The following is a 21846-nucleotide window of genomic DNA, read 5'->3' on the forward strand; positions in this document are numbered from 1 at the left end:
GGGAGATTTCATTCCACCCGTGCAGCGTGAGGCGTGCCACACGCCGATACCCTACATTTACATGCCACACAAACACATTCAGATGACGTCATGTCGACCTCTGCCGCGCCCACCACTTCCCGTTAAAGGGCATAATTGGATCGAAAAATGCTCTATCTGATTTGATTTTTCTCTCCCTCTCTTTTCTTGATTTTTTACACTCTCTTCTTAGGTGGGAGACTGCGGAGGAGCCGAGAGGTGAATTACGTCTCTTTCTTAGACCGTCTGGAATGCTGATCTCTTCCCTCTCGTTCTCTTTCGATTCGTTCTTCTCTCTGTATCTAGTTCCTATGGTGGTTTTCACTCTATTCTCGGATTCTGAGTTTTAAGCTAAACGAAGCTAAGCGAAGGAATGACGACGAGAATGTTTGTAAACATGGCCTCCACGAAGCTCCGTGCCTTGTTTTCTAATTGGCAGGATGGGATCTTCTTCTCTCTCTGCGCTACTTATGTCCTCGTCTCCGCCGTTGCTCTTGTTAATGAGTCTACTCGCTGGCAGGATGGGATCTTCTTCTCTCTCTGCGTCACTTATGCCCTCGTCTCTGCCGTTTCTATGGTCTGCTTCCTTATCTCTCTCTCTCTCTCTCTCTCTCTCTCTCTCTCTCTCTATGGCCGATTTGATTAAATTAGTTTTGGTTTATAATAAAAAATGTGGTTGTTAAAGTTGGAATCTTTTTCTTCTTCTCACGATCTTGTCTTTTTTTGTTGTTGTTGTTGTTGCTAATGTTTTGCAGATTCAATTAATTAGGATTCAACTGCGAGTGCCGGATTATGGTTGGACTACACAGAAGCTTTTTCATGTTATGAACTTCATTGTAAACGGAGGTGGTGACTTTACTTTAATTAATGCCGGCCTTTGATCATTCTGTCGTTGTATCAGTTTGAAATTAATTTTATTTATTTTTCCCCTAATTTAATTCGATCTGTCTATCTGGGTTTACACATTGCATTGCAGTGCGTGCACTTGTTTTTGGATTTTACAAGCAAAAAGTGTTTGTTTTATCTCCAAAGGTCATCATCACTTCAGTGTTGTTGGTTCTTCCCGGTCTTTTGATCTTCTCAACATACGCCTTACTTGTCCTATATTGGGCAGAGATTTATCATCAGGCAAGTGGAAAAATACTTTTAGATTCTTATTTACATTTGAGCTGATGATGATGGCCTTTTGCTATATATCATACAGGGATCAAGTAAGGTTCCAATAAGCCCTAATAATGGTTCCTCCTCCAGATTAATGGTTCTTTCCCTAACGAGCTGTTCAAGAAAACTTCAACTTGAATCTCCTTGATGTAGTAGAAGATCCTCAAAGACAAACCATGATTTCTTCTCCAAAAACCTAGGGTTTTCAAAATCTTGACCGATCTCATTACTCTAAAGAGCAAGAGAGGAAGGGAGAAGAGAGAGAGAAAGAGAGGCAGGGACGATCACCAAAGGGGGGGGGGGGGGGGAGGAATTCGCCCAAGCATGGCTGGTCGGGGGGGGGGGGGGGGGAGGAATTCGCCCAAGCATGGCTGGTCGTCCCCCCTTTGGTGTATTTAAATAGATGAGGTTCTAATGAGCCTCTTCATTCCTAGTGAGAGTCCGACACTCTCTCTTTTAGTTGACTTAAAACCCTGATAGGCTTTTCTGATCGATTTCTAATTAGTGAAGAAACAGAATCTAAAAGAAAATAATTATAATTAATAAATTTAAGTATTAATGGGCCTTAAATAATTAACATCAAGCCCATACTAGTTTAAATAAATTAATTACTAATTAAAAAATCCCAGAAATACTCCTGCATAATAAATATACACTAACCTTCCACTAAATCAACATCATCATCATAGAATCTAGGCATATCTAATGCAACGATCATATGATAAAGGTTGTTCAACCCAAATCTTAATTGTGACTACCAATTTAACGCAATGCTTATGGACATACATTGCTCAAAAAATATATAACACAAGTGATCATATTAAACAAAAATATATGAAATATTTAATACATAATAAATCGGTTTGAACTGTTATGAACCAAGTTTGTTTACCGGGTTTTAGGTCTTCAAAAACAAAATACCCAGGCAACACAATCTGTGTTTGAGTGTGTACTTCCTAATTTTTGAGAAGAGGGAGACAGAGAGGCTTTTATTGTGTGCTTCAGTAGTGGTTCTGGGAGATTAAAAAGCTTGTGATTTGATATCCCTAATGTTGGTATGTTACAACTGAAGCAAATAATCTTTCTGCACATGAACGAATGTGGATCCTCTGCGGCCTGAGGTTGAGTGGCCATCGTGCTGCACTCAACCCATAGGCCGCCAGGTGGATTTCATGCCCATCCAATGGTTGGTAGGGGCGGTTGGCATTTTTGAATTTTAAACGGTAATTTTGATAATTTTGAATTTTGAATTGAGCTCGTCTACCAACCATTGGATTGACATGAAATCCATGTGGCATCCTGTGAGTTGAGCACAGCATGATGGCCGCTCAACCCCATGCCACAAAGGATCCAAATCCCACATTAACAACCATATAACCTCGTCTTGCGAGCTCCGTATGAAGCTGGAGTTATGAGTCATTCACAGAAAAACATTACTCTGTTTCTGTGATAAGCTCTCATAATTAATCCCTCTCCTGGAAAATTGAGTGTTTAAGATACACAGAAAAGGCTCTTTGACACAAGTATCTATTCCGATCAAAGTTTACTTGAAACAATTTTAGGAATTAAACATTTATGAGAGAGATAGACATGTCTCAAGCAGGATCGGATCCACCTATTCAATCTCGATTTCAGCTGATCCTTTTCCAAAAATAAAACTATAGTAACAACATATTTGAGCCGATTATTACTAATGATCCTGATCAGGGGCAGGGACCGATCCAGATCCCGATTCTGGGTTTTTAAACCTTGCCTGGCACTGGGTTTCATGCCATTGAATCAATGGGGTCCACAGTGGAACCCACTAATTCAGCATTGGTTAATCTTTGCTTTCCACCAAAGGTCAAGGCCCCATATTTTGGATGGAAAAGGGCAGGGAGGGGGGGGGGGGAATGTCTAGTCTGAGTAGAAGTAGAATTGACTGACCAAGCAATTTTTCAGAACAAACAAAACTGAGATTACAAAAAAAATGCAAATGGAACATTGTTGTCAAGCTATGATATACACAATGGATGCAAATTTGCAAAACATCCGGTTTAAAGACTCAAATCAGAGACTATATAACATCAGCAATGATCTATAGTAATTCTCCAATCACCAACACTGTCAGTTCTTGTCAGACACCAACCATCAAAGCTACATCCACCACCAATTTACCATGCCTCAGTACTTGACCAGATTGCATCTATCAAATTACAAAAGGCCAATGCTTAGCTCATGTGTAGCCCTCCAACCATTTGCAGGGGAAGATTGATATCAACAATGTCCACATCCCCATGGGCAGCACACCCAAGTGGTTTTTCTAATCTTGGTGAATATCTTGTGCTGGAGGAGCGGCAAACCTAACGTTTGCAGGCCGGGTCACCACAACAGTATCATCAGCAAACAGTGATTTGATAAATGCGGGAGTCCTTAGAGGTCGACGACCTGTCATCCGTGGGTAGACATCTTCAAGGAAATAATAGGCATGACCAGCTATCATTCCCTGAAACATGAAACAATTTTTAAGTATCCAAGCTATCAGGCTACACAAATAAAATTCTGTATGGGAATAACCGGACACAATTAAAATATAGCAAGCATGATTATCACGATACATAAAGATTTTTTTATATTGTGTGTGCGTGTGTTTTTTTTTTTTTTGTTTGGGCTGGAGGGGATTTGTCCTCAATGGCTGTCAAGGAAAGCTTATTTACCCTTTTTGAACCACACCATTGGATGAACAGTACAACCCATAGACTAGCAATTAGTAGATCTGGCTCTAATCTTAACCATATGGCCCATCATTTTTTAGCTTTAAACCTAGTATTTTCAACAGCTGAAAACCCACTCAACCAAAGTAGAGTTTCCAAACATGCTGCCTGGGACATACTTGGGCTAAAGCTTACCGATAGATGGTAATATGGACTATTTCCAGAAAATCTGAGCCCAATTAACTGCCATCGGCCAATACTAAGGACCATTTAAGAAAAGCCCTTGACTGGACCATATAAAGGAGAAATGAACATCTCTCGAATTGCAACAGAAAAGAAAACACCAACAGGTCCATAACCCGGAGAAATGTCCCCCCCCCCCCCACCCACCCACCCACCCACCCACCCAGAGAGAGAAGAAAAGAAGCACTAGAGAAACTACATTAGCACAAAGGCCAAGAAACCTACCAGCAAATCCACCCAAGCACTGGTACCAACAAGGACAGAAAAACCCAGAAGAACCTGCAAAGGAAGTTAAAAAAAGAAATATTGGCATTAGATATTATACACTTGCATGTATTTACTTGTGACCATTTAAAAAAAATAATCATTACAAACCGGAAGATAGGTCCAGTTAGCTTAAAAAGATCTACATACATAAACTCTGATAGAACTAAAATGCTTGTGGGAGACCGTATCTCAGATGACCTATCCGAGTGCATAGAAATGTGCAAATAAAGGGGTATAACAGTATGGGCTCAAGCTAGTGACACAAATGGTTGGTGGTGTACAGCACTGGCATTGTAATGTTGAATGTTTGGTCCACCTTATCCACCAAGGAAAAGAAGCTTCCCACCAGAATTGATTGTCTAATTCAAAACCTAACTAGTGAAAAGTGAGTATATGGAAGCTCTATTGAAGTTTACTCACCCATGGTAGGTAAGCTGCTGTGAAAGTAAAGAGACCCAAGAAACTCATATGGATGAAGGGGTTCTGCTTGCTCCATACATAAACCTGTAGAGAGAGAAAGTAATGAGGCTTCCATGACAACAGTTATCAAACAACGGGGAAAAAGCAAAAAGAAAAGTATTACATATTAAGAAAATGGACAATTGAAAAATAGCAAAAAGAAAGGAATCCATTAGAGTAACTGACCATCATGAATGTCAATGAATTGCTGAGGAAGAAGATTCTTGCAAAAGATGCTGACACATAAGGTATCATCCCACCAACAAGAACTATTGTGGTTAAAACAGTTGCACCAAATAAGAGCATGTAAAAGAAATCTGCAGTTCTTCCCCTGAAGGAATTCTCTTCGAGAAGCTTGCAGTATCGAGCAAGGAAGAACATATGGAACAAGAAGTCCAAATCTGTCACATTGAAGAGTAACAATCTCATAGTAAGTGGAGACTTGAAGATTGAGAAATGACCATAAAACATGCTAGATCAAAGAATCAGTTCATTCAGACTTCCAATAAAAGGGCGTACCCAGTGCACGAGGCTCCCACCACTGCGGGGTCTGGGGAGGGTCATAATGTACACAGCCTTACCCCTTGCTTTCGCAGAGAGGCTGTTTCCAGGACTTTCAATTCAATATTGAAACTATAATTCAAACTATACAGACTTTCAATACAATTATTGAAACTATGGCAAACCGAATACATAAAGAACAATAATAATTACTTTGGTATAGAAAAGATTTTTACAGAGGCTTCAAACAGCAGAGATTAGTAAATGACCAACAACTCACTAACATCATGGAGCTCTTCTGTCTGACCAACAAAGAGGACAACATATTTAGCAGTCTAAAAGTATCGATATCAAAGTGGACAACAACTCTGTTAATAAACTCATGATTTCTTAGAAATTGTCATCAGTTGTGGGAAACAACTAGAGGCCAGTATGTTAATATAAAGAGAAACAATGGAAATCTAATAGGAACAATTTGTGTATTTAAGCAATTGATGTTAAAGTTTAGATGGGAGAAGAAACATATTCAAATGGTATTGTTGAATGATCACTGACCATTAACAAAAGGAAAAAATCAATAACACAGCCATAAGATCAGCAATACTGCGTGGATCTAAATGCTGAAAATAAAGGAATAACACTTATATAATTATCTGTAATTGAAATGAGGATGTTGAGATAGATGAAAGGCAAGATTGGGAAGGATAACTAGAAGTCTAGAAAAGAATATAGTTGACGAAACTAAAGAGCCTACCAAAAAGTGAAAAGACGAGAGAATTCTTTGTGATGGTTCAGACATGTGCACTGAAGACCATTTGATGCAAATTAGAGGTGGTAAAACAACGGATGAACAATTGGCTTTGCGACCATGAGCTCACCCAAAAATTTCAAGGCCTGGGCTAGGCTAGGGTTGGGATTTCCAAGCCTGAGGTCGGGCCTAGGCTGAGGGGCCTCGGATTGAGCCTGGCATGACCCTAAAAGTATACGTATATAAAAAATAAGTATTATATATGTATACTATATACATGTATGCAAGATAAGGGCCATTGATTGATTATCATAATTTACATTTACTATACACCATTAATCTAATCTAATATATTAAATGTATAAACATTAAGGTTAATTCCCCTTTCTTCATTTGCCTGACAGGGAAATGGCAAAACAGGACCAAGCCCGGCAGGGCTGGGCCTGGCTTTTCAAACACTGGACCCAACCCGGTCTAATTGCACCCCTAGGTAAAACTAGGGAAGGTCAAAATGACCAGGGAGTACTAGTGGATTAACAGAAAATATATCGATCTAGCAGAAGGACAATAGAGATACAGTCACACTATTAGATATATTCAGTTCTTGGCTTCTCAAATGAACTGCTCATTTGTTTGGAGGCTAAGATCTGCTAACTCAGTGGCAGATGAGTTAGTCAAGGATGGGGTAGGAATTTCCTTCTGTTACAGGGGTAGTGCTTTATAGGGTCTTCTATGGATATTTGTATCGGGGTGCCCACGGTTTTTTTTTATGGATTTTAGTACTTGGGTGTCTTGGGCCTTTCATTTTGCTAAAGAATTTTGGATGTTAACTGTATGTGACCTTATTCTTGTACTTCTATAATGTTCTTTACTAAAATTCCTTACTGCCGCTTATAGAAAAAGGGCTTCAATGAAGTGAAATGGCACAAGAGAATCGTTTAACCAGGACAGTAGTTAATAATCAACAAGAAAGCGAGGGTTTCCTCTGTAAAGGCTTTCTCACTCCAAGCAGAAGCCTTAATGCAGGACCATGATCACCACCATTGGATGTGGTTTGATCTTTTATTTTGAGTCTGTTTTGATAGGATATGGCTATGGGCTTTTGTTTAAAGTGTTTCTATTTATAATGGGCTCAATTATAAGGCCCAAATTTTAGGTCCCCAGGTGGTACAGGAAATTAGTATTTAATTAGGTAATTAATATTAGTAATGAGGCCCATTAGCTAATAGTTATGAAGTAATCTTGGGAAAAAAAAATTATCCTACTTGCAAGACTTAGTTTGGAGGAGATAAGATTAGTTTTGAGTTAGCTTAGGTGGAAGGGGTTTTTATCCATTTAGTTTGTTATTTCTTTTACAATCTAATTGTTTGAGTGAAGTAGGAAACTTAGGTTAGACTTCTATTTTATAAATACAAGTAAGAGGCTACACTTCACCCACAATTTGGAATTATGGAAGAGTTGTTTTGTTTTTGAAAAGCGAATTGCGTGTTCCCCCCCCCCCCCCCAATTTCTCTTTTCTTTCTTCTCTTCTTATTCTCTTCTTTCCCATCACGAGCAGATCCTCCATCAATCCCAGCATGTTCACTATTTTCCTTTTTCTTTTTTTACCCCCAATATCCAAGGTCTACTATATGTGTAACCAAATTTTATGAAAAGGGTGAGGTTGCACAAGGAGACACCATTTCAAAAACTGGAATCGGATCGGGAATCAGACCGGCCATGACCGATCACAATTCCGGCCGATTCTAGGGTTTTGGACACCAGACCGTTAAGTTTCACTCTGGATATCCTTGATCACTCTGACAAAGGAATTGAAGGCACAATCAGTATGTAGTAAAGCCCAGAAAATAGCACAGTAAAAGGAATGTCTTAACCTAGAAGAATAATTGGGGAGATGGGATGGGTTGTATGGCAATCCTATTAACATTTTAGCGTTAACAGACGGGTAACAACTAAATTCCTGTAAAGATGAATGAGGAACTAAAAATTAATCAGATCACCTCGCTTTGCGGTTTAGTCAGTAGATCAAAGTCAGAAAAAAATTAGAGACTAACACCAAAGTTTAAGTTCAGGAGACGTTCTTGTAGCCCCTGGATAATACTGTGAACCACACCCTGTGATCTCAGTGCATAAAAGCCTCCAATTGGGAATTTGGGATCCATTGTAGGTACAACAATTGAGGCAATCAATTTCACCTAATACAAAAACTGGAACAGCACACGCAATACCAATCAAGTTTGCCGAGTCTAAGCATGAATTAATGCAGATATCAAATATCCATGGAGGTTTTCTCATCCTTATTTTTGACAATGATAATCCTCTTGATCATCAGTTACATTGCAGACATAGCAAGAAAAACAAACTTCATTGTATCCTGTGAAACCACCACTCAGCTACCTCAAAATACCCTTATTTACATTTAATGTGTGATCATGTCACTAACTATAGGCTAAACTAGAAGTACGAGGGATGATGCATCACAAAAACCATGTATCAGAAGCAACATTAGACAAACAGTATACACAAACAAGCAATAAACACAGTAAAATTTCCAAGAATGTAATTTAATTTGATATAACTTAAAATAAGTTCAACGATTACCCATTTTCCGAAAGTAAAAGAAATTCGTAATGAGACGCCAGAACTCATAGTGGTTAACGACGAGTTTTGGGTTCAAGTACAAATTATATGGAGAAATTATCTGCAAAGAACAAGAGACCATCATTTAACCACTGCGGCTCCCGAATTCCTCTTTATAAAGAAAAAGTTACAAGGAAATAAATTGAAATCCCCACACTGCAGGTAAATCGTAAACAACCCGCTCAAAAGAGTACCACACCAATTGAACGAATTAGAAATAAACAAACGTACCTTAAAGAACACATTTTTTTGTGAACAAAAAGAGAGGAAAAAAAAAAAAAGGCCAAAACCCTAGCGTTCATCATATAATGAAATAAATAGAAAGAGGAGTAGATCGAAGATACAATTAAAAACAGATATTAATAAATTGATCAATTGCAAATCCATACATCTAGTGAACATCCGACGGTTGTAACTATAGCGGCTGTAAGATAAGAACGAGTTATGATGGGCATCTGCTTGTACCATTCTTCAACCGCTTGAGCCATTCCAAGATCTCAGAGAATCAAAAGCGTAAAATCCAAAGATCCTACAACAATTTTCAAAGAAGCGGAAACAAGAAAGAGGCGAACCAGAGATGCACAGACTCGTAGAGAAAGTTAATCGAAGAAATCTTCGAATGTCTGGAAAAGTCGACGATCACAAAGAGAGATTTCAGACAGAACACAGAAGCCACGCGGGATGAGTGAGAGAGAACCCAAAACCAACGGCTAAGAAGAATCAGCCAACATGCATGTGTTGAAATGTTAATATTTGACGATGAAACCATCAGTACTAAATTACTAAATTAACCTTTTCAAGGCCGATGCAAAAGAAATGGTGCAAGCATGCAACCAGAGGAGGCAGGGACACTCGCTGTTTCAGTCGCCTCATGTGTCGAATGATTGGGGTTTGAAAGAATCGGATCGAATGGGCCCATCAAGTTCTGGCCGATTCGGATCAGACCGATCTTTTACAAAAGTTAAATTTTAGGGTTTTTTTTTTTCTTTCAATTTTCATCAATTATGGCCGAGTTTGATCAGGATCCTAATTCATGTTTTTACTGTTAGAATTTTACTTTGAATATAATTCTATATTTCATATATGGATTAATATTAAATAATCTAAAATTCAGGTTAATAATAGTATTGGTCTAATTAAGGAGGTCATTGGGTTATATTAGAAATTCTATGTGGGTTGACTTTAGTGTGGGCAAATAGATTCTTATTGGGACTATGATAAGTGAGACCCTATAGGAATTATTATACAAAGAGAACTATGTCCCCCCTCTACTCATCACAACTAATTATTTTCAATCTCTGTTTAAGAGTGCATTCTAGACAAAGAGGGGGATATTTAGTGTTCATCATCTATGTGCATTCGGTATTCTCATCAAGCCAATTACTTTGGGAATAGAAGGAAAACACTTAGATCTTTGATTTTTATTTTTCGTTGCGATCATCGTCACTATGGATGCAAAACAAGGTTAGTAGTTCTATCCATGTTCTCTATTATTTATTTGATTGTGTTCTTGAACGCCCTATGGAGATCCTGACTGTGAGGGTTTTATCCCTATTCGGATCAAATTAATCTAACATTTTAAACCTTAGCGTTGATAGCCAAGTGTCATTTCTAAGGGTTGAATCAATTGGTTTGGTCCGATTGCAATTGGATTGAATCGGTTTCAATTGATACTGAAATTTGGTTTTGATTGACTATAGCTTTGGTCTAGTTCGGTTTGGGTTTTACCAGTTTCCTCTTATCATGTTATATCAATTCAATATCGGTTTTAGTAACATACTATGTACAAGAACTTAAAAAACATTAAGGTAAAAGAGTGTAAAAAAATCCTCTCGCATCCATGGTGCCTTATAGTTTGAGCTTGAAAACTCAACACGTGGAAGATGCGACATGCAACGGTATCGAACTCAAGAAGAAAGGAAAAAAAATGGGTCAATCGAGCTCGCACTGTTGGATGAAACATCTTCCACATGTTGAGCTCTCAGGCCCGAACTGCAAGGCACTACAAGATACCCAAACTGCAGAGGATTTTAATCCCTAATTGCAGAGTTCATGCGCCTAAACACGTGAGTATGCGCTGTCATTGGCCAGGGCTATGCGACCAGGTGGTGATCTCCTGCCCTAACATTAATAAAACCTTTTTTTGCCATTTTGATTTCTTAGCAATTCCCTATTGGTTTGGTTCCATGTTCGGTTTGATTTTCATTTCAGTCAGTTAGGTCTATTTGCTTTTACCGGAGTCCAAAAAACCTATTCTCTAAATAGCGTAATAATGGTTCAGTTTGGTTCAATCCGATTTTATTAGATCCGAGTCTAATCGATTTTGACACCCTCAAATGGGAACGTTTAAGCACCGGAAGTCCAGAAGGCGAGTAGGTTTAAGCGACTGAAGAAGTGAGACTGAGATCTTTCCAAGTTCCTCATGGGTATTGTTTTGGTTTCCTCCTCTTAAAGGGGTATTCTTGTAATATCTTCCATTAAAAGTACTTATCAATCGGGGCCGTCTGATGTGGAGAATGGATTGGACAGTTATTAGATCCCGATGCCAACTCATAATTTAGGCATGCAACCAATCAACTGCTTAGAAAATGAAGCCAACCAACGAACAGCGAGTAGTGACGTTAAAGTAGGCCCCATTGCATACTGCACTGCTGCTCTCGTTCTTTCCTTCCTACGGTAGGTAAATTTACATCGCGTACAACGCCGTTCGGAATTTTGCCTTTTTAAAATGAATGGAAAAAAACACCCATTTAAAAAAGCTCCATTTTTTTTTTACTAGAAAAAAAAAAGCTCCATTTATTTGTGTGTAAATTAGTTGGGATTATTATGACATGAGTTCATCTCCGCAGGACGATGTCCAGCGCACAACGTCTGGTTGGGGGGGGGCCTCGATCCATACGCCACTGCATCGGAATACATATAGTGGTATGGATCAGAGCTCCCCAGTTGCACAATGTGCGCTGGAGAGGAGTCGGATCCAGAGATTTTATGCACGATCGTATGTGATGCATCATGGTACACACAATCATTGGATGGGGTGAAGAGGGTTTACCCTTCACCCTCATTCTCATCCAATGATTATAGGGTAATTTATACATACCACCCCTGAGGTTTAATGAAAGTATAATTTTATCTTTCGGTTTTGGATAATTCTATGTACCCCTTGAGGTTTACAAACGTTAACAAATACACCCATTCCGTCAGTGCATGACTAACAACGTTAAAAATATATTATAAACTGACAGAATTGCCCTTACAAGAAGAAGACAAAAAACAAAAAACAAACTTGCAACTCATCTTCCCCAAAATCGATTGGGGAAGATGAGTTGCAGGATGGGAACACCATAGAGACCGAGATAGTTGCAGGTTTGTTTTTTTATTTTTTTCCTTCTTGTAAGGGCAATTTTGTCAGTTCACAGCATATTTTTAACATTGTTAGTCATGAACTGACAGAATGGGTGTATTTGCTAATATTTGTAAACCTCAAGGCAGTACGTACAATTATCCAAAATTGGGGGATAAAATTATACTTGCATTAAACCTCAGGGATGGTATGTGTAAATTACCCATGATTATATGCACAACTGTGCATAGAAGTTTTTGCCATTTGTAATTTAAAATGTTTTCATTGTGAGAATTTTATAGAAGATTTAAATATTTTTTGGATTGGGGTTTGACGTATTTTGTGTTAGATCTAACCATAAAATATTCCCTCAAGTAAATTTTACGCCTGTACCTTCAAATGTTGGATGGGGGAGAAAGAGAACTGCATAATTCCACTTCTCCCCCCAACCCCCAAACGTGCCATGCATAAATAATTAAATATTGGGTCCAAAACAATATACGAAAATATATAATTTTTATTTAAAGAAAATTTCTTCCCATTAAGGATTATGATGTGAGCTTATGATTGGACTCATAGATATCAATTTCGAACTTCAACTATACTTTCAAAAATCAAAATCGGATCAATTGAGGTTGTCAATTTAGATCGAAATCGATTGTAATTGATTCTATAGTTTTTCCTACCAGATTACTTGGTTTTCTTACATGAGAGGCAATTCTAAGGTTCTTGAGACCAATTTCGGCCGGTTTCAATTGATTACAATCTGATTTGGATAAAAAAAAACAACAGTGATTGATATGATCTTGAATTCTTATTAACTATCATAACCCTAACTTTCACCCCCTTTTGTACATGATCAAAAGTACTCTTCCCAATCCAATCCAATGCTCAAATGCCATGGCTTAAGCGATTCCCTTCACCACCGTCATGGAAGGGAAATCACCTCGGTCCATTTTCTCCTTTTTTGTGGGTACCTTTTTTTTCACAAGAACTAAAAACCTTTCTGACTTTAATCTTCTTCCCTTCCAAAAACAATCTCTCTACAATACCAAAACCTTGATTCTCTCCTCTCTAATGTCATTCTCCTCCTTCCCTCATTATGCTAATCTCATTCTCGGGCAATTTTCGATCTCTTTGTTGAATGTGGGTATCCAGTTTTATTGATCTAGAATTTGGTCTGGTTTTATTGATCTAGAATTTGGATCCAATCGGTTTGGTGTCAAGGACGGAGGACTAGAAGTGATCGAATATTTAATTAGTTATAAATTTTGTCCTCAAAACCAATGAGCAATCGGTCCTATTACCATAAAACTCATACTTCTATATTTTTTTTTGGAAATATTTTTTGTGGGGGGAGTGTATCTCCTACACCCAAACACATGAAGGGGTGAAATGACTGTCCCGTCACCCATGAAAGGCGGTAATGACTGTCCTGTTGAAGTTGTCACACACACTCCCATTGGCTCTTGTGTGTGCACATGACTAGACTCCCTCGCAAAAAACTCTTACCTTTCTTTTAGGGGAGGAGGGGTGGTGGGTGTGGGTGGGGGGAAGAATTAGAAACCATAAACCCTAGTAGAGTGTGATTTTTGAGCATAAAATAGACATTAAAGTCCTACAAAATAAATAAATAAAAAAAAAACTTAAACCAAACGAGTGAGGGTTTGAAAGATAAAGGTTCCAATGTAAAAACACCCCAGTTAAATGGTCGGTTCGATCCTGATTTTAGTTGATCGGATCCAAATCGAGTAATATTTTTGGGTGTGGTATGCAGGTTCTTTCCCACAGTGATAGCGTGGAAAACCCTCTCCCTTTTTTATGGGTTGTGGTCCAGAGAAGTTGACTATTACCAGCTCTCTCTAATCTATATAATCGGTTGTGCATGACTTGGAAAAGTTGACCACGCCAACCATAATGGACAAACAATAGCTCCATTGTGTTAGTGTTTGTGGCCTAGGGAACTAGTGGCCTCTTTAGTTTTTGGTAGAATAGTGGAACCTCTCTCCCCTTTTATATTTAAAAACTCTATTTTTCATTTCTAATTTTTTTGTGATTTTCAAATATTTGACCATTCAATTTAAATCCAAGTCCATTTTTAAACTTGTACCTGCTCGCCACCGTATTTTTGTTTGAACCTATTTCAGCAAACTACGGCCATACTCGAGAACCGTTGGTTGAGGAAAAACTGATTTTGGTCCAACGCCACTCCATGAGGCCATGACACCAATAGAGTTGTATAGATATACTTGGTGCTTCCAATTATTTGTTGTTATTTCGGGATCCTCTGCTGCCGCCTGCCCATGTGGCCGGCATGCGGCCTCACACAGCAGAGGATTCAAAGTGTTTATTTCCCTTTTATTACTAGTTTAATGGTTCAAATTCCAAATGGCAAATTTCTGTGGGCGCTTGTTGTAAAGCTTTCTGTGGGCGCTTGTTGTAAAGCCAGTGTCTCTCATTCTTGTGCATTCTCTCTCTATTAGATCATTTTATGCCCTAAAGGATGCAAAGAGGATTTTATCCTCAACGGCTCAACATGATCGAATTGTAAAACCAAATCTTAAGAGTGGATCGAGTTTCTCTCTATCCACGGTGAATGCGATTTCATTCACCCAAGGCCGGGAGAAGGTTCTGAACCCTAAAATGGTGGGTAAACCATCCTCTATGGATGGAGGAAAACTGTCCAAAAAAGAATAGTAAAAACAAATCAATTAAAAGTCTACTTCCCACATTACTCTATCCAGGCAAAAAGAAAAATCCATCGCCACTATTAGAAAAGACTAAAGCGAATGGTATATGGTTTAATTTCATACAACTAAAAACTGTGGTTAACACTTCAAAATAAAATGGCAGTCGGTGATCAAACAACGAGCAAAGCACCTGTGTATCTCATATCTACTGCATAATATGTACCATGTAGAAGTTGAAACTGTTCAAGAAGATCGAGCCGAGGCATCATTTTCAAAATTTCGGCTCGTGTATGTACGTCAGGAAAACAGAAACCACGCTAATCTGTCCAGAAATTTCTACTGTATGGTTTAACTCTGAGGCTCGTTCTCGCCTCCCTGCGACAAGCAGAAACCAATATAAATAACAATTAATGAACAAATATACCAGTAGACGAGCAATTTCTAAGCACATACTTAGAAAACATAATTAGATCATTGCAACCATCTTGTCTAGAAGTCTTGCCTTCGAAATTTGCTGGTATGATCAAGAAGAGAAGCAATTAATTTCAACTTAATTTCCAAACTATTAAACATGCTTAGAAATTAAAGACCCGATCTCAGGTAAGAAATGAAACATACTTTGATACAGAGCAGGAAATCTGTGCAAATGCTCACCCCCTCGGTATGGACCTCAGAAATAAACCTCAGACTCGTCATCCTTCGCTCCGTCTCCACCGCCATTCTGACAATGCATAAATTTTTAGAACTCTAACCGGAAATAGGGCGAAAAGAGAGGGGGGAGGGGAGAATGGTGTGGAAAGGGGGAAATCAATAAATTACTGCTTTCTGATTATATGATTCTAGAGCCTTCTCATAATCGGTTTTTCTCTTAGCAGCTGTGGCGACGTATGAAGCCTTCTCCAGACAATAGAAATAGTAGTCTCAGAAGCTAATAGCGCAAATATGTCTATAACGTACACAGTTATAGAAGCGACTGTAATTATTTTCCCATTTATGCGAAATATTCTGCATGAACTCTGAATCTGAAGTTCAAGACTACTTATTCGTTTATAACTAAGAGAATTGGTAATTCTTTGGATTTCTCGCCCGAATTTTACACGTTCTTACATTTCTCAGATCGGTGAGAGAACTTACAGAAACAGACAATGATTTCCATTTATCTCCACCGGCTTTCCCAACCTGAATTTAACAGATCTCAGAAACTAAATCAAGTGAACAACAGAACCGGGAAGAAGTACCGAAACTTGCATCGAAATTGTATTTAAACAAAATAGTATTATAGAGTTTCAGTACTGACAGCAGAAATGAATCTGTTAGCAGGAAAGTTCTCTTTGTACATCTTCCTAAACTCCTCTCTGTAATTCGCATCAACACGGAGATCAACAAAAGGAAAATCTGTCTAAGTTGAAAATAAAATGTAGATCCGATGGATCTCTTCGTTAAAATATCAGTCGTATTCTCTGGCCAAAGAAAAACGAACATGAAAATGAAGAACGCTCCAACTTGTCTTCTTTTCGGAGCATCAGAATCTTTCTTCATTGATTTCTCTTTCTTCACATAAGCATTTGTGTTAAGTTTCTTCACAATTCTAGAGAAATTGATCATTATGAAGAGCACATTACAAACAAAAAAAGTCGAAAGTGGACAAACATGAAAGCAGTAAAATAGATTTAACAGAAATTTACTTCGCTTCAGGTTTTTGGTGAGCAATCGAAGTGATCGCAGGTTTCTTGTGAGCAATCGAAGTAATCGCGAGCGGAAGGAATTTTAGAGAGAGTTCGTCTCATGGCGTCTTTGCACGATGACTAGATGAGTACAGAAAGAGAGGCAAAATACAAACTGGGGAGACGATAAAAGAGAGTTAAGAATGAGTTACGGATCCCAGGAGCGGAAGGAATTTATAGATAGTTCCGATAGAATTTCGATTTTCTGGCGGGAAAGAATATTTTCGTTTATCCTCTTAAGGACATTTATGGATCAATAATATACAGTCACGTTTCGTTCACCTTATGCTTTCTGTTTTACGGAGAAAATTTCCACATCATATGCTCATTCAGAAACCTCCACCCATATTAACCAAGGGTATTTTGGGATAGGGGTTTATGATTCCTAGGATGGTGTGGTGAATCTTCACCATGCGTGGTTCCTGCGTCTAGACACAAATCATGCTTTTGTGCGTGAGAAGATTATTCAGCCCCTAGTGAAATCGAAATCGCATCCAAATCAATGTCTCTATGTGCATTTTCATTGGCTATTGTATTGGTCAACGGCTACACGACTGGTTAACATTCTCTTGCCCACATTTGATTTTGATATTCTTTCTTAAATGATTCTGGATGGACAACCTATTTGTACGTGTCTGTGATACAACCCCAAAATTATATGTAGATATTACTCAACAGCAACAACAACAACAACAACAACGCATAGTTGAGCAAGAGGCTGAGGTGGCGCAAGCTGGGGAAGCTGAAGTGGCATTAGAAGCTACTAGACAAGCTGAGGTGGCATTGGAAGCTACTAAACAAAGAAGACCTCCCAGCTGGCTCAGGGATTATGTAGAGAGTTAATTTCCAATTGGGTTACACAAGTTGTGATTCTGTTGGATTAGTTGTTACAATTGAGAAGACCCTGTTACTCTCCAATTCTTGATTCCGTTACATTAGAATCTTTCATTGTACAAGCTTTAAATAGCTATTGTAAAAGGTTAGATGGGAATAACGAAATGATCAATTTCTTCTGTTCTCCTTTTCTTTTCTCTCTCTCTCTCTCTCATAATTCTAACCCTTCTATCTCCTTTGGGAGCTGAACCACTGTTCAGCTTGTTCTTATCTTCTCCTCTGTTCTCATCACTGGTGCTTTCATTGAGATTCTTCCATGGTGAAGGTACTAGAACCCAGAGAATGGAGGATAACGTTCGTTCTCTTCTTGATTTCAAGAAGACTGCGAGACACAACTACTGTTGTTGCATCAGAGCAGTTTGGAGATCAATCAAAATCTTCAGCAATTCATGGCCACGGTAGAAACACAGCTCAATGATATCCATTTTCATCAAACTAACCAAGCCCCTCGTTCCAATACCGACATTCCACCATTGCAGCCTGCAATTTCGTCCTCTGCTCCACCGATGAAGCATATACGGCTGGATGTTCCTCGCTTTGACGGGTCGAACCCTGCAGATTGGGCCTTCAAACCTGAGCAGTTCTTCCGTTACCACAATACACTTGAGGATCAATGTCTGGTCATTGCTTCTTTCCATATGGATGGTGCTGCTTCATCTTGGTTTCAATGGATGCACAACAACAATCTTCAAGGTTCTTGGAAATCCTTTTTGGCAGCACTTCTTCAACGATTCGGTTCGACAGCTTTCGATGATCATAGGGGTTCCTTGTCTAAGCTCCAGCAGACTAGGGATGTTGCTGCATACCAGGCCCAGTTTGAACAATTATCCAATAAAGTTAGTGGCCTTTCGGAACAATTCCTCTTAAGCTTCTTCATTTCAGGATTAAAACCAGAGCTCAGGCGTGAGTTGTTAATCTCCCAGCCTACAACCCTCCTTCAAGCCATGGCTATGGCTCGGATGCAAGAAGAAAAATACCAAGAACTTCAATCTTTATGGCCCAAATCCAATTCCTCCACAGGTCTGTTTCGATCTCCACACAACCAACCTGCTATATTACCAACACCCCCTGTCAATTTACCAACAACCCCAGCCATTTTACCAACACCAACCATCCATCATCCTTCTCAGATTCCCATTCGCAGGTTGACTTCCGCAGAAATGCAGGCCCGTAGGGAGAAGGGGCTCTGTTTCAATTGTGATGAGAGATATACTAAGGGACATAAATGTAAGCATCGTTTTTTTTAATCGATAGCAGAGGATGATGTTGATCGGGAGCATATGAGCATTGTAGAGGAACCGACATCGAGACATCGAAGTTAGTTTACATGCCTTGTCAGGGAAATTTGCTCCCTCTACAATAAGGTTAATGGGTACATATGCAGATAGGCAAATACAAGTGCTGATTGATAGTGGGAGCACCCACAATTTTGTACAAGCGCGGGTGGCACAACTACTGCAATTGCATATTGTTCCTATTAGAGAATTCAAGGTGCTGATAGGTAATGGTGATTACCTCCTTTGTTCAAAGAAATGCAAGCCAATTTCCTTACAATTGCAAGGCCATACTTTCACCATTGAGTTATACTTGTTACCAATTGAAGGAGCCGAGATAGTTCTTGGGATTCAATGGCTGGAGCAGCTGGGTCCTATCTTAACAGATTATAAGCATCTTACCATGAATTTTGAATGGGAGGGTCGCAAAGTTCAGTTACAAGGAGAAATGGCTGTCAAGCACGACCCTGTATCTCATCATCAATTGGCTAAAATGACAGCTGCACAAACTGTAGCTTCATTTTATCATATGAAGATGGTATCTACAGACATTAATTTCGAGACAGAGCAAGAGGGGCAGCTACCGCCCTCTGTAGCACAAATCTTGGCAGAATTTGAGGTTGTGTTCAGAGAACCAACCCAACTACCTCCTACAAGGCAGTTTGACCATCGAATACACCTACAATCTGGGGCCAACTCAGTAAACGTTCGACCTTATAGATATCCTCAATTTCAGAAAGCGGAGATTGAAACTTTGGTGCAACAAATGCTGACCAGTGGCATAATCAGAGTGTCCCACAGCCCTTTCTCTTCTCCAGTGCTCTTGGTTAAAAAAAAAGATGGTTCATGGCGTTTTTGCATTGATTACAGGGCTCTCAATGCCATCACCATAAAGGATAAGTTTCCGATCCCTACTATAGATGAATTACTTGATGAACTCCATGGTGCTACTGTTTTTTCAAAAATTGATCTTAGATCTGGTTATCATCAAATTAGGGTTGTGGAAGAGGACATTCATAAAACCGCCTTTAGAACTCATGAAGGGCATTATGAGTTACCATCTCATTCACAAATCCATGATGTATTCCATGTTTCTCAATTAAAGCCTTATCGCGGTCCTACTCCTTCGCTTGCTGTACTGCAATTACCCCTTGTCAATTCGGCTGCTCAACCAATAGTTGTTCCGATAGCCGTTGTGGGCCAACGACAGATTTGGCAACAGGGAAGGCTTGTACCTCAAGTCCTGGTACAGTGGGATGGGCTGTTACTGGAAGATGCCACTTGGGAATATTTCTCTGCCTTCCAGGCCTTATACCCTCATCTCAACCTTGAGGACAAGGTTTGTTTCGATGGGGTAAGGAGTGATACAACCCCAAAATTATATGTAGCTATTACTCAACAGCAACAACAACAACAACGCATAGTTGAGCAAGAGGCTGAGGTGGCGCAAGCTGGGGAAGCTGAAGTGGCATTAGAAGCTACTAGACAAGCTGAGGTGGCATTGGAAGCTACTAAACAAAGAAGACCTCCTAGCTGGCTCAGGGATTATGTAGAGAGTTAATTTCCAAGTGGGTTACACAAGTTGTGATTCTGTTGGATTAGTTGTTACAATTGAGAAGACTCTGTTACTATCCAATTCTTGATTCCGTTACATTAGAGTCTTTCATTGTACAAGCTTTAAATAGCTATTGTAAAAGGTTAGATGGGAATAACGAAATGATCAATTTCTTCTGTTCTCTCTCTCTCTCTCTCTCTCGTAATTCTAACCCTTCTATCTCCTTTGGGAGTTGAACCACTGTTCAGCTTGTTCTTATCTTCTCCTCTGTTCTCATCAGTCTGCTTCATATACAATTAGACAATAGGTAATTTAGACACATCCCTAGCTGCCAATTTGGTTTTGCGGCTTGTTTATTTTGAATGCTAGGAAATTTTTTTTATAGGCAAAAAAAATTCATTCGAGCAAAAAAAGAGGAAGATTATAGGTTACAAAATCCAAAATAGAATCATTTCTAACTCTCCAAGCCAACCGATAGGCTATTAAAACCATGCTCTGACATTTATTCTCAATCTTAAAATAGTCAAATTGTTTAGAAATATTCTTGATATCGATCAGAAAAAGCAAACATTTCCCAAGATCACCTTCTTTGATCATGTTGGAGAAGTTTTACAATCTCCTCACAATCCGTCCAGACTGTGGTGGCGGTGAGCCCTAAACGCCTTGCCTGATGCAGTCCTTCGAGAACTTCTCTACTTCGAATTCCTATGCACTCCATGCATATCCTGAATTTAAGGATGCACAAATGCAAGATCCATCTGAGAAAATAACTGCCGCCCAATCGGCCATGCAAGAAGCAGATTAAAAACTCCCATCATAGACTATGATGCAAGATGTTCTCCGAACAAACTCCTAGTAATCAGTCCATGGTATCACAGGATCATGAGCCAGTGAAATCGCTTCTGGTTTTGCGGAGCTGAGAAGATTTAGATTGTGATTCCATCTAATATATATTGGACATGATGCTTTGAGGATTGAGAGACTTAACATATTTGCAACAGTTAATTCTAGCAATCCAAGGAAAATTATCCTCTACAATTCCTGCCCGGTCCATTTCCCCAAGTCCCTCTAATAGGGGGTTGGATCCCACCCGGGCAGGGGGTAAGGTGGTCATTCTCTCCCCCCCCCCCCCCCAAATTAGAGGAAATTGAGGAAATGGACGAACAGGGAAATTGAAGGGATAAAGATCCGCAATCCAAATAAAGGAGCAAGTGATGACAAATACCTATAAGAAGAATGAAAAATCTGATTTACAAAGCTGCTAGTGACATCTAAGTTGGATCTAAACGATACCAATACCAAGGCCCACAAAACCCTTCCTTTGTAGGAAAAGCCTAGCCCAAAAGAAACTTCTCAATATCAGCAAATTCGCTTGGAAGTAGCCATATATGATAGCTCCTCGAAGAGATTTGTTTCTCCCCTTATTATTATTATTTTTTTTTTAATTTTGATAAATTCTTTCTCCCCTTATAAATACCCGAACTAATAGCAAAAATTTAAAGGGTCCAAAGCATATCATCGCAGGCACCAAGAGGGCCTTAATTCCTTTCTCAGATCATTTTAAATCAAATAGGCAATTAAGCCCATAGAATTCATGTATAGTCTTCTCCCACATATTATTTGAGGTTAGCAAAGT

General features: G+C 39.1%; 1 protein-coding gene and 1 long non-coding RNA gene across 2 annotated transcripts; one reads left to right on the forward strand and one right to left on the reverse strand.

The window, feature by feature from the left end:
• Positions 1-519: 519 nt before the first annotated feature.
• Positions 520-1135, forward strand: LOC122639320. Its single transcript, XR_006329501.1, has 3 exons — positions 520-595; positions 774-864; positions 995-1135. It is a non-coding gene; the product is annotated as an uncharacterized LOC122639320 (long non-coding RNA).
• Positions 1136-3078: 1943 nt separating this feature from the next.
• LOC122639851 (derlin-2.2) lies at positions 3079-9343 on the reverse strand. Its single transcript, XM_043832854.1, has 6 exons — positions 9120-9343; positions 8692-8791; positions 5028-5242; positions 4803-4886; positions 4341-4394; positions 3079-3664 (listed from the first exon to the last, which is right to left on the reverse strand). Exons 1-6 carry the CDS (start codon positions 9216-9218, stop codon positions 3482-3484), a joined length of 735 nt encoding a protein of 244 aa, XP_043688789.1. The 5' UTR covers positions 9219-9343; the 3' UTR covers positions 3079-3481.
• Positions 9344-21846: the final 12503 nt, after the last annotated feature.

This window comes from Telopea speciosissima, chromosome 9 (genome assembly GCF_018873765.1).
Source record: "Telopea speciosissima isolate NSW1024214 ecotype Mountain lineage chromosome 9, Tspe_v1, whole genome shotgun sequence".
NCBI classification, from domain to species: Eukaryota; Viridiplantae; Streptophyta; class Magnoliopsida; order Proteales; family Proteaceae; genus Telopea; species Telopea speciosissima.